The sequence below is a fragment of the Notamacropus eugenii genome, chromosome 2 (assembly GCF_028372415.1).
Source record: "Notamacropus eugenii isolate mMacEug1 chromosome 2, mMacEug1.pri_v2, whole genome shotgun sequence".
NCBI lineage: Eukaryota > Metazoa > Chordata > Mammalia > Diprotodontia > Macropodidae > Notamacropus > Notamacropus eugenii.
In genome coordinates this window covers 66,042,257-66,059,432 of record NC_092873.1, presented here as the reverse complement: position 1 = coordinate 66,059,432, position 17,176 = coordinate 66,042,257, and the positions used below count along the sequence as shown (strand labels likewise).

General features: G+C 44.6%; 1 protein-coding gene and 1 pseudogene across 6 annotated transcripts in view; both read right to left on the bottom strand.

Moving 5' to 3' along the window:
- Nucleotides 1-10,449, bottom strand: part of LOC140530376 (transcription factor A, mitochondrial-like) — a 30,445-nt pseudogene extending 19,996 nt beyond the window's left edge.
- TRAF3IP1 (TRAF3 interacting protein 1) overlaps nt 1-17,176 on the bottom strand; it is a 94,075-nt gene that overhangs the window by 36,687 nt on the left and 40,212 nt on the right. For 5 of the 6 annotated variants that reach the window (XM_072640698.1, XM_072640699.1, XM_072640700.1 and 2 more), the window contains 5 exons: nt 16,590-16,680; nt 15,806-15,889; nt 13,249-13,372; nt 12,983-13,019; nt 10,651-10,727 (listed from right to left, as the gene is read on the bottom strand). In XM_072640698.1, coding sequence (XP_072496799.1) covers nt 10,651-10,727; nt 12,983-13,019; nt 13,249-13,372; nt 15,806-15,889; nt 16,590-16,680 — 413 coding nt within the window. The remainder of the gene's footprint in view (nt 1-10,650; nt 10,728-12,982; nt 13,020-13,248; nt 13,373-15,805; nt 15,890-16,589; nt 16,681-17,176) is intronic. The other variant, XM_072640703.1, reaches the window with a different exon arrangement.

Below are 17,176 nucleotides of genomic sequence, written 5' to 3'. Positions count from 1 at the left end.
CTCTCCCCTGCCTCAGGAAATCCTAGCTATTCAAGACCCAGCTCATATGCAGCTGCCTCCAGGAAGCCTGCCCTGCCTTCTCTTTGGAGTTCTTGGAGCATGCTCTCACAAACTCAACAAGATGGATGTTACTAACAGTATCTACAGGCATCTTATCAACCTGACTAGAGACTTCCTGAAAGATGGGACTAGGCTTTATTTGTGGTTACATTACCCTCAGGACCTTGCATGACATTTCACATATAATGTTGAATCCAAGCCTCCCTGGGGCTCCCAGGAATGTCCCGATGGTCCACCACATCTAGGTAGGCTCCAGCCAGGCTTCACTTTACTCTCTGGCTATCTCCATCCCAGCGGCTGTGCCTTTGCACACATACCCTCCCTTGTCACCCCCTTTTCAGTCCTAGAACCAAGATCAAATAATTGCCATGGCTACTCTGCTAGGATTCTATTCATCTCTATACATTTCCAAGACAAAAATATTCTCCCATCCATTTCTCTCTGTTTTGTTCCCCTTCTCTGTCCTACCAGCCCACTCTCCCAAAGACATACTTTATACTTTTTCTGAACAGTTCTTTACTGAGGTCAGCCCTGTGCCTCTCCACTGCCCTTTGGAGGATCCTCAATTTGAATTCTTAAAAGGGGTCTTTGTTTCAAGGAGGAGCTGGGGAAGGGGCCAACAAAAGCCCTAGACAATTTCCTAAAGGTAACATCGTCCCTTCTTTATAGCCTGGTTAAATTGAAGCCCAGTTCCCTGCCCCTGTCCGTCTGAGGCTGAGGTAGCAGTGGGCTACTAGGGGCTGGATTTACAAAATGAGACAGGATTCTGTTAAAAGACGTTGCCTTTGGTTCATAATACCTGGGAATATGGTATCAGCAGCAAAAACAATACTTACGCCAGTCTCAAGATTTCAGTTTGGTGCCTAGTGTGTAAAAAGCAGCCTGAGACTGAATTGAGAAAAGTCAATCAACCAAACAGCGGGGTCAGCAGCAGAAAGGCTGAAGTATCTCTTTTGGCTTCATATATAATGTATATTTCTAATACACCACTTGAGAATCTGAATATAGGACGTATAGTCACATAAAGAAATATGGCTATTAGAAACCAAAATGCACTTGGAATTTTTATAGAAATGAATTATTTATGAAAGATAATCTTTACTTATGAGGATGAAAATAATTCAGTGAAGAGGGCTTCAGGAATTAACCAATGGTTGGAAAACATTCACTAAGCACTTCCTTGGTGACAAGCAAGTCCTCCACTAAGCACCAGCAGCACAGATACAGATGTGAAATATCCCCTGGCTTCAGTGGCAGAGATTCCCACCTCTGAAGGCCTGGGGGCCAGAAATGGAGAGTCTGTGGGATGGTGAGTTGAATCATGGCAGAGTGACTGATCTATTCCTTCCAGAAAAACAAAGGATAAAAATGCCTCAGTGAGAACATTTCTTGTTAGGCCTCCACTACCGCATGTAACCTCTGAAATCCACGGAGGAAGGAGACACCGGAGTCACGAGACTAGACGGGCAAAAGTGCAACTTTGTGACGGCACAGCCAGTTTTTAAACTGACTTGTTCCCAATGACCACTAGTCTGTAACCGGAAGTACTTTTCCGCGTCTGTCTAGCCTCCACATTGCACCGCCCCAATCAAGCCCATTTTCCCTTTCTCTCATGGCTAGTTCAATCAGACCCTTCACTGTGTCATAGATTCAGTGCTGAAGGGGACCAGAGACACCATCAAATCCAATTCCCTTCCATCTAAAGAGGAGAAAATGGAGGTCCAGTGAGGCTGGGGCCTGGGCCGTGGTCAGAAGCTGGAGCCCAGGTCTTCCTTCCACTGTGCACCACTGACTGACCACACGCAGAGTACGTAAGATCAGACCTGTCCTATGTGGCACTTTTGGATCTGTAGCAAAATCTAGACGGTAATGCTCCTGTTCTCTCAAGCAGGGGACAAGTTACCAAATGACCAAAGAGCACAGTGACTCCAAGCCTCCAAGGTTGGCTTGGGTGGTCACAGCCAGAGAAGAGAAGAGGACAAATGAGGTGGGGAAAAGGAGGGGCCAGGCACTGCCCCTGTCCTTCCCTCCTCCCCTGGGCAAAATGGCCTCTTCTCCAGTTGAAATATCTCAGGGTTCAGCCTCTCCTCTCAGCTATTTCCAATTCTTAAATCATTTCCCCTGCTGGCCATTGGCCCATTTCCATATTCTCCACAGCTGTCAAGTCACTTAGACTCCAATTTGACCCAATTACTTGATTGATAGAGAATGAGTCAATGTCAGAGCCAGTGAGAGAATGACTGATTTCCAGTTGCTTCCTGTTGACATATCTTAGAATCAATATGTTGCCGCTTCCCACTGTGCTGGTAAGTGACTGACTGTGAGGCCTGGATTTCTCTTTGGTCATGGTCAGTCATTCCCTAAACTCTTTCTGAACTTACCACTGGGCCCTTCCTGCACATTTCTCTATGTTCCATCATTCTTTTCGTTCCTACTTGAGTTTCAAAATTTAAATGTGAAAAAATTTCATACTAATTATGTTTAATGTGATTTTACATTTTTCCTCTTTTTCACTTATAGTTAAGAATATATAGTTAAGAACAAATGTGTATAATCACTTATGCTGTGACCTGGAGAAGGGGATGACAAGATCACTACAATGAATACAAATGAAAAGATCTAAAAATGAAGCTGCACTCTGAGAAATTATAAGGACGACCCTCAGCCCCCAAGAGCAGATAAAGAGACACACACCTGCATCCCCTTCTCTCCTCTCTGTAGTCGGCCGAGGGGTGCAGAGCACAACCTACACTGTCCATGGTGGTCGGTGCTCTTCTTCTTTGGGGTGTGTATGTGTGAATGTGAGTGTGTATGTGTGTGTGTATGCATGTATATGTGTGCGTGAATGTGAGTGTGCATGTGTGTATGTGTGCGTGAATGTGAGTGTGCGTGTGTATGTGTGCGTGAATGTGAGTGTGCGTGTGTGTGCATGAATGTGAGTGTGCGTGTCTGTGTGCGTGAATGTGAGTGTGCGTGTGTATGTGTGCATGAATGTGTGTGCGTGTGTATGCATGTATATGTGTGTGTGAATGTGAGTGTGCGTGTGTATACATGTATATGTGTGCGTGAATGTGAGTGTGCGTGTGTATGTGTGCGTGAATGTGAGTGTGCGTATGTGTTTATGTGCATGTATGTCTGCACAAATGTGAGTGTGTATGTGTTCATGAATGTGAGTGTGTGTATGTGTTTATGTGCATGTACGTGTGCATGAATGTGAGTGTGCATGTGTGTGCACGTGCATGTATGTGTACATGAATGTGTGCATGTGCGTATGTGTGTGCGTGAATGTGAGTGTGCATGTGTGTATGCGTGTATGCATGCGTGTGCATGTGTGTGTGTGTGTGTGTACACACTCATAAGGCCAAATGAAGGGACTCCAGTCTCCTACCCACACTGCAAAAAGATAAGCATGAAGGGCAGAAGCCAGGCCATTCACTAAGGAAGGAGGCAGAACAGACCTTGCAGGTGTGGCAGGGCAGGCCTCAGGCATGGAAGATGACAATTCAAAAGGGAGTGAAGGGATCAAGTTAGCAGCCCAAGACGGTTGCTGACTAAATTGATTTACCTGGAAACCCAGGAACCTGCAGGGGCCTCAGAATGAAGCTGAGCAGCAGGTGAGAGGTCTGGTGACGAGGGTCCCCTTCCAGCCCTCATGAGGCTGGTGGAAAAATGTGACCAAGAGTGTGGGAAACACAGCTGCCCCAAGCTTAAAAGCACAATGTTGTAGAGAGCGGGAATTTTGACTCCCAAGACATTGGCTAGAACGTTGTGCAAAATGCAAGAGCAGATAGATTTGTGACTAGCCCCAAGGAGAATTTCATCCTTCCAAAGCTGGAGAAAGCAACACAGATAATTGCTATTCTGGGTTTGATTATGACCAACAAGAGGGAAGTAGCTGCTGACACAGGTACCAGGAACCTGGGGGAAGGCAGGCAGAAGTTGGAAGAGTGGACCTGGCGTGGTCCACAAGGGATGATGAATTCTGAAACATCTGAACAGGACGTTATGGAAAGGAGGGGCTGCCCAAAGGGACTTATGCATCTGCCTGAGGAACTCACTGACCAACTCACAGTTTAAAACAACAACAAACTAAATCTATGTAGATAGTGGAAACTTCCCACATTCCAGAAAGAATGTGAAATTGCCAACTTCCACAAAAACAGCCCCAGGAAAACTGAGGCCCAGAATGAGCGTGAAGGACCTGGGGGGTGGGGTGGGGCAGAGGAGTTGTGACTTTAAGGAAAAGAGAGCAATTCAAGAAGAGATAAGAACACTGCCCATGAATCAGATGATGATGATGGGTGAGAACAAACCTCTTTGAGCTTCGGTTTCCTCATCTGTAAAATGAGGACAATAATTGCACTTCCTCCCAGTTATTGTAAAGACCAAATGAGGAAGCCCAGGAATCTAGTCATCAATCACACAAGTGTTTCCAAAGAGTTGTGAGGAGATGGTCACAGCAGCTCACAGCCCCCAAGGAGTCAGTTATCAGGGACACGGAAAAACTGGGAGATGTCAGCGCCAAGAATCACCAGGGATCTTTAGGACATGGAGAAGGTAGAGGTGCTTCTGAGTTTTCAAGAGGCAAGTAGGCGACATTTAAAGTAGCTAAAAACAATGATAACAGCAACAATGTGCATTTAAAGATTTACAAAGTGCTTTACAAATATGATCTCCATTTTACAGATGAGGAAACTGAGGCTGGGACAAGTAAATGACTTGTCAGCCCACAGAGCTGACAAAGCTGTGGCAACATGAACTCAGGTCTTTCTGAAGTCTAGGTTTTCATCCATTGCACCAATTAGCTGCCTCTGTAATGTGCAGACCAATGGAGGTAGCATCTTTTCCTGGTAAAAATCTAGAATATGATATTAAGGGATACTTATCTGTGAGAATTTAGAAAGTAAAATGAAGATCCTGGAAGGGGAGCAGGATGTCTAGATGTCAGAGCAGGAGAAGGATCTACACAACATACCTAGATTTCACCAAAACATTTATTTGTTTACAGACAATATGGGAGGAGATGAGATAGACTGTAATGTGGGTAAACTCATTCTCAACTAGCTAAAGATCTAGGGCCCCAAAGGAATCTTTAATGGGTCAATGTCAACTTTGAAAGAAAGTTCTGGAGGGACATCCTAGGTGTCTGTCCTTATCAACACTTTTTTCATCAATGAAAATGCCTTTGGAGAAGACAAGGAGCCAAGTCTGTCAAAGGTACACATGATGATGCTGGAGGAGAAATGCCCTGGCTGACAGCTTGGACTTCACAAGTTTCAAATAGGAATACTGGCCCGAATCAAAAAATATGCATTCCAAGTGGAACCAATGTAGTCTTTGCCTGGGCTGCTGAAAGTCTGATTTGCCAGAGTCGGGTGGTGTAGGTGTGGCTGGCAAGTGGATCCTGTGCAGGTTCTGAGGGGCTACAATCTCAGCAGTAGTCAATGACAAGCTCATGTCAATTGGGTCATGCCCTAAATATAGGTGGTAATCATCGTCACTCAACTGTGCCCTGATCAGGCCACATCTACAGTCTATAGGAATTACATTTGGAGTCAAAGACAAGCTTAGAGCTATGAATCTAGCATGCCAAAGGACTTCAAAATCATGCCATTCAAGGATGAACTAAAGGAATTTGGGATGTTTATTCAGAAGAAAGGACTTTTTTTGGTGGGGAGGGGGAATTTCTAGTCTTTGTATTTCGAAGAATTGTAACTTAGAAAAAGGATTAAATTTGTTTTCTTTGGCCCCGAAGTCAAGGACTATAAAAAATGGGTCTGTGTTACAGATTGAGGCTGAACATCTAGAAAAACCCCCTAGAAATCTGAGTTGTCTCTACATGGAATGGGTGGCCAGGCTGGGCATGGTCACTTGTCAGGGATATCACTGAGGGTCTTCTGGTTGGGCCTCCCAAAGTCCCCTGTAAGCCTGGGAACCCATGACCCCTTGAGAGAAAGGGTCTTGGATGTTACTCAAGCTGACTTGTGGAGCATGGCAGCATTCCTCCCATTAATAATGCTTTTACAAACTGAGTATTGTAAAGGAAAGAGCAAAGCTTGATTTGAAGGCTTGTGATCTGTTTCAGTCAAGGCCTGAGCTATTCCTGGCATATGGAGCCCTTTCTCATGGTATGATACTAACTTTGCATGCTGAGAAGAGGTTTTTTTCTGGTTTCCTCCTGGGCTGGACTGTCCACAGTAGCTGACCTGGAAGCCCCTCACACAGCTCCAGAGCCCATGAAAGCAGCGTGGCTGATGGACATCTGGTCAGCCCGGGGGAGGAGGGGAGTAGCACCTATCTGCACACAGGGTCACCGTCCTCTCTGAAACAAGGTGGCCTGCGGCCTCCTCCTAGCCAAGCGTCCATAAGACGTCTGGAGGGTCTTTCTTTTTTTAAACACAGCCCAGTGATGCACAAGCAAACAGAGGGAAGGCATTTCTGACACCCTTTCCTTGGGTCTGAGCTTCACTGACTCTGCCACAAGCTTTGCTGGAGGGGGCACCAGGGCCAGGCAAGATGCTGAGCAAAGAAAGTCCTGCCTGAAAGAGCCCAGAGTGAAGTCCACCCAGGGCAAGGTGTTCTGAGAGTGGTTCAACAGCGACCCCTCGTGGCAAGACTCAGGAACAGTGACCAGAGAAGCAAGAGAACCTTCCAGGCCCAAACTCTAAGCATCTAAGGGGAGGGTAAGGGCAGAGCTATTATGTCATTAGTATGTACTGAAACACCACTGCAGGGGAGCCATTGGTTCTCATCCTCACCACTGGCATTTATAGAGCACTTGATAAAGTTTTCAAAGGGCTTTACAATTACTATCTTATTTGATCCTCCTAAGAGTTTTGGGAGGAAAGAGCTATTAATGTTCCCATTTCAAAGATGAGGAAACTGGCAGACAGAGGTTAAGCAACTTGCCCAGGGTCACACAGTAGGTAAGTATCTGAGGCTAGATTTGAAGCCCAGTCTTCCTGGTGCTCTATCCACTGAGCCACCAGCTACTTCTAACACAACTTGGCTGCTCCTCTTCTCCCCTCTCACCATTTCTTCAGTCTCATTAGTCCCCACGACTGAATGGCTTTCTTTGTGATCATCCCACAGGGCACCATGTGTCTCTGTATGGGCACTGCACCCTGGCTGAACCACCTACCTCTACCTCTTGGGCTCCCTGGAAGCCTTCCTCACCTCTCTACCTCCATCTGTTTAATGCCCTTCCCTCTAAAGTAACCTTGAATCTGCTTTGTCTGTATCTAGTGGGTGCCTCAGTATACACACGATGCTTTTTACTCAGAGTGCAAGCTCCCTTAGGGAGCATTTTTGTATTTGCAGCACTGTGTCTGACACATAGTGTAGGTACTTATTAATGGGGGATGGACCTCCTGGGCCTCCCCCAGCTTGGCCGCTTCACTCAAGCTCAGACCTGAATTCTGATGTTTCTCATTTTATCTAGTGGACTCACCACATAGGTTCTTGCTAAGATTTTGTTTACAACAACCCAGAGGAGTTATTTTATTCAGTTAAGAGGCAAATGTACTCTATGATCCAGTTAGTCTTTTTACGTTTCTAAATATGAGCTGTTTATCAGACCATATTGGTATGGTGATGGAAGACTCCTCTTTGTGAGGTCAAATTCAGCCTCAGACACCCGCTGTGTGACCCTGGGCAAATCATTTTACCCTGTTTGCCTCAGTTTCCTCATCTGTCAAGTGAGCTAGAGAAGGAAATGGCAAACCATTCCAGTACCTTTGCCAGGAAAATAGAAATGAGGTCACAAAGGGTTGGACATAACTGAAATAACTCAACAACAATGAATTTTGTGTAATAGTTATAAAATTAAGGACTGCCTTTCTAAAAGGCAGTCTGGCCTCACAGATAGAGGGCCAGTCTCAATTCAAGTCTCACCTCTCCTACATACTCAGAAGCTGAGTGACCCTAAGGCATGGAGTGACCCAGAAAAGGTACCACCTGCATTGTCAGATGGAGTTTCTTCACCTGGAAGGCCCCTATGCCACTGAAATCAATAGTTTCCTACTCTCAATGAACCCTGACCTGACCTACACTACTTTATGTCCTGATCTCATGACTCAATGTGAGTGGGGGGGTAGAACCCCACGCTGAACAGATTAAATTCAGGGCAGGCCTAGAGAGACAGCAGAGAACTTGCCTGCAGTGGCTGACCATCCAGACCAGCGACAATGAATGTTATACAAAGTGTCTTAGGAAATCCAATAATTCTACCAAGCACAAGTGGGCACCAGAGTATGAAAAAACTCAAAGAAGAGGGGAAAAAATCTGAAATGCACATTTTAGAACATAAAAGGAAAAAAAAAATTAGGGGAAATCGGAAGGAGAAAAGTGACAAACAATCCAGGAGCACTTTAAAGACCATCCTGGAGGAGCACTGGAGGCCTGTGTAGGAACGAGCCTGGGCACTGTCTGCTCCTCATTGAACCAAGTCTGGAAACCGAGCTTGCCAGAGAATGCTAATCCACCGCTCTGAGCTCCATGGCCAGTATGCATTTCCTCTTGAAAATGAAGAGGAAATACTCCAGCAGGATGGAGAACAAGCTTCAATCAATGTGATCCCCAAATTGCTTTTGGAATGCTTTATTCAAGCTGATGAATACAATAGGAAATGGACTTTCTTCCAGTGTAACCTCAAAGACTGGCCTGAGATATGCCCAGAATACAAATGCTACTTTCTGGATTAGAAAACTGCTCGCTAAAAGTCAGGGCTGGGGAATGTTCAGGGAGCCAACGGCACCCCCTGCTGGCAACACAAGACGGGGCGCTTAAGCAGGGCTGGGCCTGAAGTTCAGACAGGCTGATTCGGGTCTTAAAGTCCAGAAAAGTGGCACAGGGGTAAAATGACACTGAACATGCTAACAAGAGCTTTGTGAACAGTGGTGGAGTCAATTCTGTCTTGCTTCTGTGTGCGCTCTCACTTAAAAAGGTAACTTTTCAATCGGTGTGAAAGTGACCTCAAACTAGACCCTGCTCACAAATGAAAGATGCTGCTTTGCTCCCCACGGTCTCTGGCCTGTCCACCACACCATGCCCATGCCCCACGTTCTGGCCCCATGGTGCTGGCGCCCTCAGAGCAGGGACTGCAAAGTGAGCCAGGACAAGTTGCCTCAAGTAAGTCACTGCCCAGAGGAGGTTTACTTTTCAGCAGAATTTTAGAGGGAGCTTTCAGAGACTGCTGGGCATAAGACCTGGCCAGAAAATGTGAACCAATTTACTTAACTTCCAAGGGAGACTCATAAATGGAGCCTAGAGGGATAGGCTAGGATGTCTGAGGCCTGAAGTCCCCAACTGGGTCCCCAAGTTCACTGTACCACAGCAGGCTGGACTTTTGATGGCTGCTGGGGCTCCCCTAAGTCACTTAACCTCTTCAGGTCCTTGGCCCTGAGGATCTCAGGTCTGTCTAGTTCTCAATCCCGTGATCTTTCACAAGGCAACACAAAGGAATCTATTCTACTCTGATGTCACGTTTGGCATATTTAGGGAGTATCCGGGGTTCATCAAAGTGTGGTCTGACAAATCAACAAATCAGGATAAAACACACAGTACGGACCCAGTGCCTGAAATGACCAGATCAATTGGACCCAGTGATTGAGATGAACAGACCCATGGACCCAGTGATTTGAGACAACCAGATCACTAGGCCAAGAGTTGGTTTGACAGTCTTAGGTCACTTGAGGCTTTCTGAATTTGAAGAAGAGGCAACAGTGACTGAACTACATGATGTCGGACTGCTCCAATAGTCAGTGCCTGAGTCCTCCCACACCCTGGTTCTGTGGGCACTGGCTAGCCAATATCCTCCGTGAAAAGGGACCCCACACCTGGCTTCTCCCACTAGGAAGCATCCACAAGTGGATTACAGTGTGGCAACTAGCCTTCAATCCACTCCAACGCAGAGATGAGCACAGCTAAGAGGGGGAGGTATAACACAAGAGAAAATAGCCTGCTTCATTTTGCGTTCCAATTCCATAATTCTTTCTCTGGATGTGGATGGCATTTTGCCTCATGGTTTCTCCCATTCATTTTAATTCTTCTATGCAACATGACAAATGTGAAAATGTCTTTAATAAGAATAAATGTGTAGAACCCATATAAGATTACATGCCATCTTGGAGAGGAAGGGAGAGAAAATGTAAGACTTATGGAAGTGACTGTAGAAAACTGAAAACAAATTAATAATAAAAAAAATGAATGCAATAAACAAATAAATAAAAGGACTTGAAAATTCCAAAAAAAATAATAAGAGGGGGAGACAGGGATAGGGACGCTGGCTGTGTCTGCCAGAGAGGAATGGGGCCATAGGTTGGTTACTCCCTGGTGCCAGCAATCCCCAGTGTACCCACCAAGGTGCTCCACAAGGATGCGGGCCAGCATGCTAAGGCCTATAGGAACAAGGGCCCTAGAAAAATCAGAATATTTGCTCAGTCCCTAAACTCACATGTTTGGAGAAGGGGAGACAAGTGAGAAAACAGTCACAGAACGAATGTCCAACTTTTGGAATTATAAAGGTGGGAAGGCAGAAGTATTTCTACAATTTTTGTGAGCGTTCAGTTTTACAACTAATGAATGGATTACCTTCTCTGTGGACTTTGGGGACTGCTGAAGTTTTTCATAATCTTTCTTGGTCTCTAAGATTTTTTTTACGAGTCCACCTGTTGAAAATCAATACTTATGATGTAGCAATCATAATCATCACAACGCTGGACATTTAGCAAGAGTTTTGGAAGTTTTCAAAGTCCTTTACATATATTATATATCAGGTATTTTGATTCATACTTTACAGATGCAATAGCTGGGACTCAAAGAGGTTATGTGACTTGTACACAGCTATTCAGCAAGTAAGAGCGGGAGGTGGGATTGGAACTCAGGTCTCCCTGGCTCCTCCATCCTTCTGTCCAGAAGGCCATGCTGTTGTTTAATCCATGCCATAAAGAGACAAGTAGATAACCTAACCCTAAGTTCTAAATTGGATTTCTCTGTACTGACGGGGGTTAGGCCTCGACTAGAAGCAGTCTGTGGGGCAGGGGCTGTCACTGTCCCCTTGAGCTCCCAGGCCCTGACTCCAGCCTTTTGCTCTTCCCCTCTATATTTATTGGTGAGCAGCATTTCTCTGCACTCTACCACTGTGGGTATGCAGATGATTGCCAAATCCCTTAGGGGATACCAGGGACCTCCATGGGTGAGCCTGCCAGGGGTCAAAAGCCCTGAGGCAACAAACCCCTTGGGAGGAGGGGGAACCAACATGCTCCTGGATCCCCTCTAGCAATCTCAGCAAGTTCCTTCAACCCCATTGCTCAGCAAATGCTCCCCTTGAAAGGCCAGAGCATCAATACACAGTCTCAGTCTCTATGGTGGCTGGTGTATGCCAGCTCCTTGTCCTCCCCTTTATCTGAAATTCAGCCTGAGGTCATGGGCTTAAGGGTAGTTTAAATCGTGTAGAATGATTCCTTTTTTCTTACTCCAGTTCTTGACAGGGAATTGTACACAGCAGAGGCTTAATAAAGGCTCAAGGAACAAATGAGTCTCATGTCCCTAGAACAGTGGTCCACGAGAGACCCTGGATGACAGGTAGGTCCTCCCATATGCCTATCATCCTCAGTTGTTTCCAGGAAACTCTGGACCTTCTGCCGGGAATCTCAATATTGAGTGGGCAGCCTGGATTCCTGCCTTTGAACTACCTTCCCTTGTGCCTCAGTGAATGCCCTCATTACTTTCAAAGTTTTCTTCTCAATTCTCAAAACTTCTGAGGACCCAGATGCTTACTCATCCCGTGGGCAGGTCTCAAGGATGGACAGAGGAGTACTCCCTCAATGCTGCCATCCAACTGTGGCCACATGCTTTGGGGTTGGGGCCAAGGTAGAAGAGAGGTAGGCTTCCTCAACTTAAAACCCTTGCACATAAAAGAGCTAAAATTTTAAGTAATAACAGCTAAACAGACCCTGGCTCCTTTTTGTAGTTGGTTTTCCTGATTTAATGAAGTATTTCATCATCACAAAATGATAGTGCTTGAGAAGACCTCAGAAATGTTGCCATCTATACGGCACTATGCTGGGCTAACAAAGTCTTGTCCCAACAGGTCTCTTCCCAAGGAGCTGGCCTTCTGTGGGTCAACCTCATTTTACAGGTGAGAAAGCAAAGATGATTGGGTCAGGGAGAAGAAGGCAGATTTCCTGACTCTGGGCTCAGTCTGATGAATCCGTAAGACGGCTGAGGACACACACATACAGTGGAGAAGCACCAGGCTCCAGTCAGCAGCATCCTGGAGTTGGAGTTGGGAGAAGCCCCCTATCTATCTGCCTCAACACCAGCTGGGACATCAGGGAAAAGCCTTTCTGAGCATCTATAAAAGGGGGATCATTCTGTCTCCTTCACAAGGCTCTTGTGGACCTAATGAACCAATGTAACTGCCTAGCATATGTTCAAGGGCTACATAAATAACAGGGGTTGGCATCCTCTTTCTCAGTCCCTGGCACAAAGGTTACCCTACCCTGACTACTGCCAGAGACAGCACAGCCCAGAGTCATTGTGTACCCTGACCTAGAGTCCAAGGCAAAAAGAGGCCAGTAATTTTCCTTAGGTCCTTTGAAAACCATGTATTTGTCACAATTAGAAAAACAAGCAAAGAAACACAGCTAAGGTAAAAAAGAAAAGAGAAGTGGGGGAGGGAGAGGGGAAGGAACAAGGAGAAAGAGGAAGACAGGAGGTCAGGGCCAGACAGCATCAGCCAGTGGGCTTTTCCCTATCTGTTTAGTGTTAGTTAACTTGTTTGCATGTATCTGATTCAGGGCCAAGGGTCTGGGCAGTATCTCACTCCTCATTTTGTCTGTTTCTCTGATAACTGGCTGTTAAATCTTTAACTTTTGAAAAAAATGAAATAAGGAAATAATGAAAATAAGTCAAAACATACCATGTTTCTCATCTTCTTCCAATTCGACGGCTGGTGCCTGGACAAAACACAAACCACAATAAGTTTTGCTGCTTTTTTGTCATCTCACCCATGTGAGAAACCCAAAGGTACAAATGGCAACATTAAGAGACTTGAAATGGAATCCCCAAGTTAGAAAAAACCTGGTCAGCCCATTAAACATGACATCTCAAGTAGAAAACAGTCCATATGACACTGGGACAGAAGGAGGTGCAGTCGGTGAGCTCCCCAAGGCTGGTTTCACTCACCGTATCCATTTCTGGCATATCAGAGAGCGTGGGGGCTGCCTCTACCACGAATTGGCTGTCCTCTTCATCATCTGAATTCTGGGAATCAATAATCACATTGGAGACCATCTTACCGCTGCCCGTCCTGAGGAAAGGAAAACGTCATTGCATCCGGATTTAACATTAGCCACTTTCTTTAAGATACATGAAATATCAGGAAACATGTCACTTTTGGAGGTGATTTCAATGACTGTCCACTCAAGAAGACCACGTCCATTTCAAGTCTGGCCTCCCACTTCTATTTACACTCAGTGAGCCGCCACTGCCTTCACCACTGCCTGCTGCGGCTCCATCATCCAAGAATCACAAAAGCACCTACTTGTCAGGCTTGTTGTAAAGAGAAAGACGAGGAGGGAATATTTGTAAAAGGCTTCTCAGATATGCTAAGATGGCAGAACCTCTCTTTCCAAACTCAGCAAATGCCATTTTAGACACAGCAGGTAAGGTGCCAGGATGCAGGCTCCATTTGTGAAACCAACTCAGATATATCAGCTATCCTTCGACTCAGAAACACACTTTGATCTCCTTGTTTTGATCATTATATGTATTTCCCAGATAGCACCAAGTCTATAGCTGGGGAGGGTAGGGAGGAAGAAGTAGGGGCCTGCAGTCAGGAAGACCAGAATTGATACAGCTTTTGACACTTACTAGTTGTGTGACCCTGGGCCAGTTACTTAAGCTCTGCCTACTTCAGGTGATAACAACAGGTTTGTTGTGAGGATCAAACGACACAATACATATAGACTTCATAACCTTACAGTGCTATGTAAATAACTGTTACTGCTGTTGTTACTACTACCACCACTACCACTACCACCACTACGACTTTGCTGCTGTTCACTGGTTTCAATCATGTCACAGTCTTTGTGACCCTACTTGGGGTTACTTGGTAAAGATACTGGAGTGGTTTGCCATTTCCTTTTCCAGCTCATTTTACAAATGTTTTTACTCATTTTACTATGACTATGACAACTACTACTACTAACACCACTACTACCACTACTTTACAAATCTCACAAAAGATGCTGGCCAAAAGCCATACAAATTTGAAGTGACCTTAATAGGCCCTTAGCTCTTTCCTGTTCAATCAGTAGGATCTAACAAGAGCAAAATGTGTCTTTATCATACTTATATTAAGAACAGTGAAGGAATTTGGCTTGAATAAGCAAAACTGTTCTCACTGAATTATTCATTAAGAAGAATCTTTCGGAGATGAAATGAGAATATAGGAGCTGATTTAAGTTTGAAAACAAAGTCAAGTCTTTTTTGCCCCAGACTTCTAATTAAATAACAAATGTGCATCTGAAGAATTGTGCATATTTTGATATTTAATTAAAATAGAATTCTTCCTTCATTTTCCACATGTGATTCCCTTTGCATGTATGTCTATATCAATGGTCTGTGCCAATGACAACTACAGCTTTGGGGAAGATGTGAGATTATTGGGTAAAAACTCCTAAGTCGTGATGTACCTAAAATCAGATTTATGGATTAGTCTGACTCCCTGAAACAAAATGATGATGGCTAGTGGTTTTCCCCAAGTGGCAAAGATCACAGGACAACACCAAATTTGACTGAATTCAACCCAAGAAGAATGAAGTCTCTAATTTATGGAATTCACTATTCACATTCATCATGTAGTATAATTTTATTTTTCCACATGTAAAGGGTTGTCACCAAATGGAGACATGCTGGCATTGTGTCTACACACAGGTTTTTGTTGTGGCACATAGAAACACCACCAATGAAAAGCCATGGGAGGTGCTGGACCATCTCAGAAGACATTTATCATTGTCACCAACCTCTCTTCTCCCTCAATGTGACATCACTAGATACATTACTTAGCCTCCTAATTTCTCTGTCTGGTGGAGCTAAAAGGCTTAGGGAAAACAAAGTTATTTCTAAGCCAGAAAAATGAAGTTAATAAAGCTGGTTTGTGGAACAAATAATTAATAGCAAAAATCATATTATAAAGGAGAATCAACAAGTAAGGAGAATTTCCCTTTGGTGCCAACTTGATTTACCCATGTTACAAATACTAGGTTGGAATGTGAGGTGCTCAAGAGTATGGCAGTAACGACTGGCAACATTTTTGTTCATTTCTCTGGAGAGAGAGTTCCAAACACGTGCTCAAACCTACTATACTTGCCACCTCCCCTGGGAATGGTGTTTTGGAGGGGATTACTCCATGTCACCAGAAGATAGGCAATCACTGTTACAGTGGATTAGATGCCATCATTCCCAGCATTCTTCTAGGAAGTCAATGTCAAATTGATGAAATCAACTCTGATCAGTCACCATCCTATAAGGGGTTACACAAAAGGAGATTTTATGAACTCCAGCCTTCAAAGTAATGTTTTGAAATATCTAGAGTCATAAGAATTCTCAAAAAATGCATAAAAGAAAATGACTTGTAATTTATTTTAACTGCAAGAATAAGCTAACATGACAAGGAATAAGCCTGACAAGCACTTTTCTCCCAAACAGCCTGTGCAGGCCCTGGGCCCACAGTTCTCACCTCTCCGGTACCAAGACTTCGGCACTTTCTTGTCGCTTGATTCTAGGTGGGGCTGGCCGGGCACTGCCAGGCCGAGGCATTCTTCTAAAAACAAACATACATGAAATGCCCAAAGGTCACTCATTTTAAAATAGACTGTAAGAGAAAAAAATCACTTTCATCAGTATTTAAAAAAAAATCAATATTTTCTATACACCAGCAAACACAGCAGGCTGCATCCTACAGAAAATCCCCTGGAGAAGAAGCTAGGTGAGTGTGGCCCAGTGGGTGGAGCCTGGGATTAGGAAGACCTGAGTTTAGACACTTACTAGCGTGTGTCCCTTGACAAGTGACTTCACCTCTGCCTGACTTTGTTTCCTCAGTTGTAAAATGGGGATGATGATAATAACAGCTCTTTTGTTAAAGGGAGGAGATACACACACACACACACACACACACACACAAGCATCTGGCAAGCCTTGAGGTGTGTATGTAGGTATGTGTGTAGGAAGCCTTCAGCAGGTGAGTCCTTAGATACCTGCAAACTGGAGAATATTATCACAATCCAATAATTAGAGATGACTCTAAGTTCCATGATGCTTTTCAAAACAAGCTCAGACTTAGGAATCATCTCCACAGAAAAGGATATAGAAATCCACCTTGATCCATATTAAATTAAATAAGCAATTTCCACAAATACTGGTGAAATCAATGCCAGAACACTGTGGGCACAAGACTCTGGTCCTTGTTTCTGTGGCCTAACAATGGGAAGTTGATAGATAGGTGGAAAAGAAAAACTACCCACCTCTGAGGGACGCCAGCTGCAAGCTCATTGGGCATTTCAGCATTTTCTGACATCACCGGCTTCTCCTGGGTAACTATTCCGACTTCTCCTTCTAAATACATAAAGATCTGATTAGGAAAACTGAAAGGAACCCAACCTATTAGTGCAGGCTACATTTGCAGTCACTGTCAGTAGGTTATTAAGGAAGGACAAGACTTCCAAAAGGACACAAGCAACCAGCATTACAAGAGAGACAGGTTAACCTAGGTTTTAAAGCAGAGAATTCATTTCTACTCATGATCACTAAGGTCCAACTGTCCCCCTTGTCACAAACGTATAATTTGTGTTTCTAAACAATATTACATACATTTTTAGCTAAAAAGTAGGGAAAGGTAAGAGAAAAGAAAGGGAATAAGCATTTATTAAGTGCCTACTATGTGCTGGGCATTATGCTAAGCACATTCTAAATATTTTCACATTTGAAAAAGAATGGAAATACTAGTTATATGGAGAAGGCATAAGGACAAGAATGGGGCCCAGGAGTAGGAACTGCCTCCCCACCCCCCACCCTCCCATACACACACGGTTGGCTGGCTTTTGCATTGCCC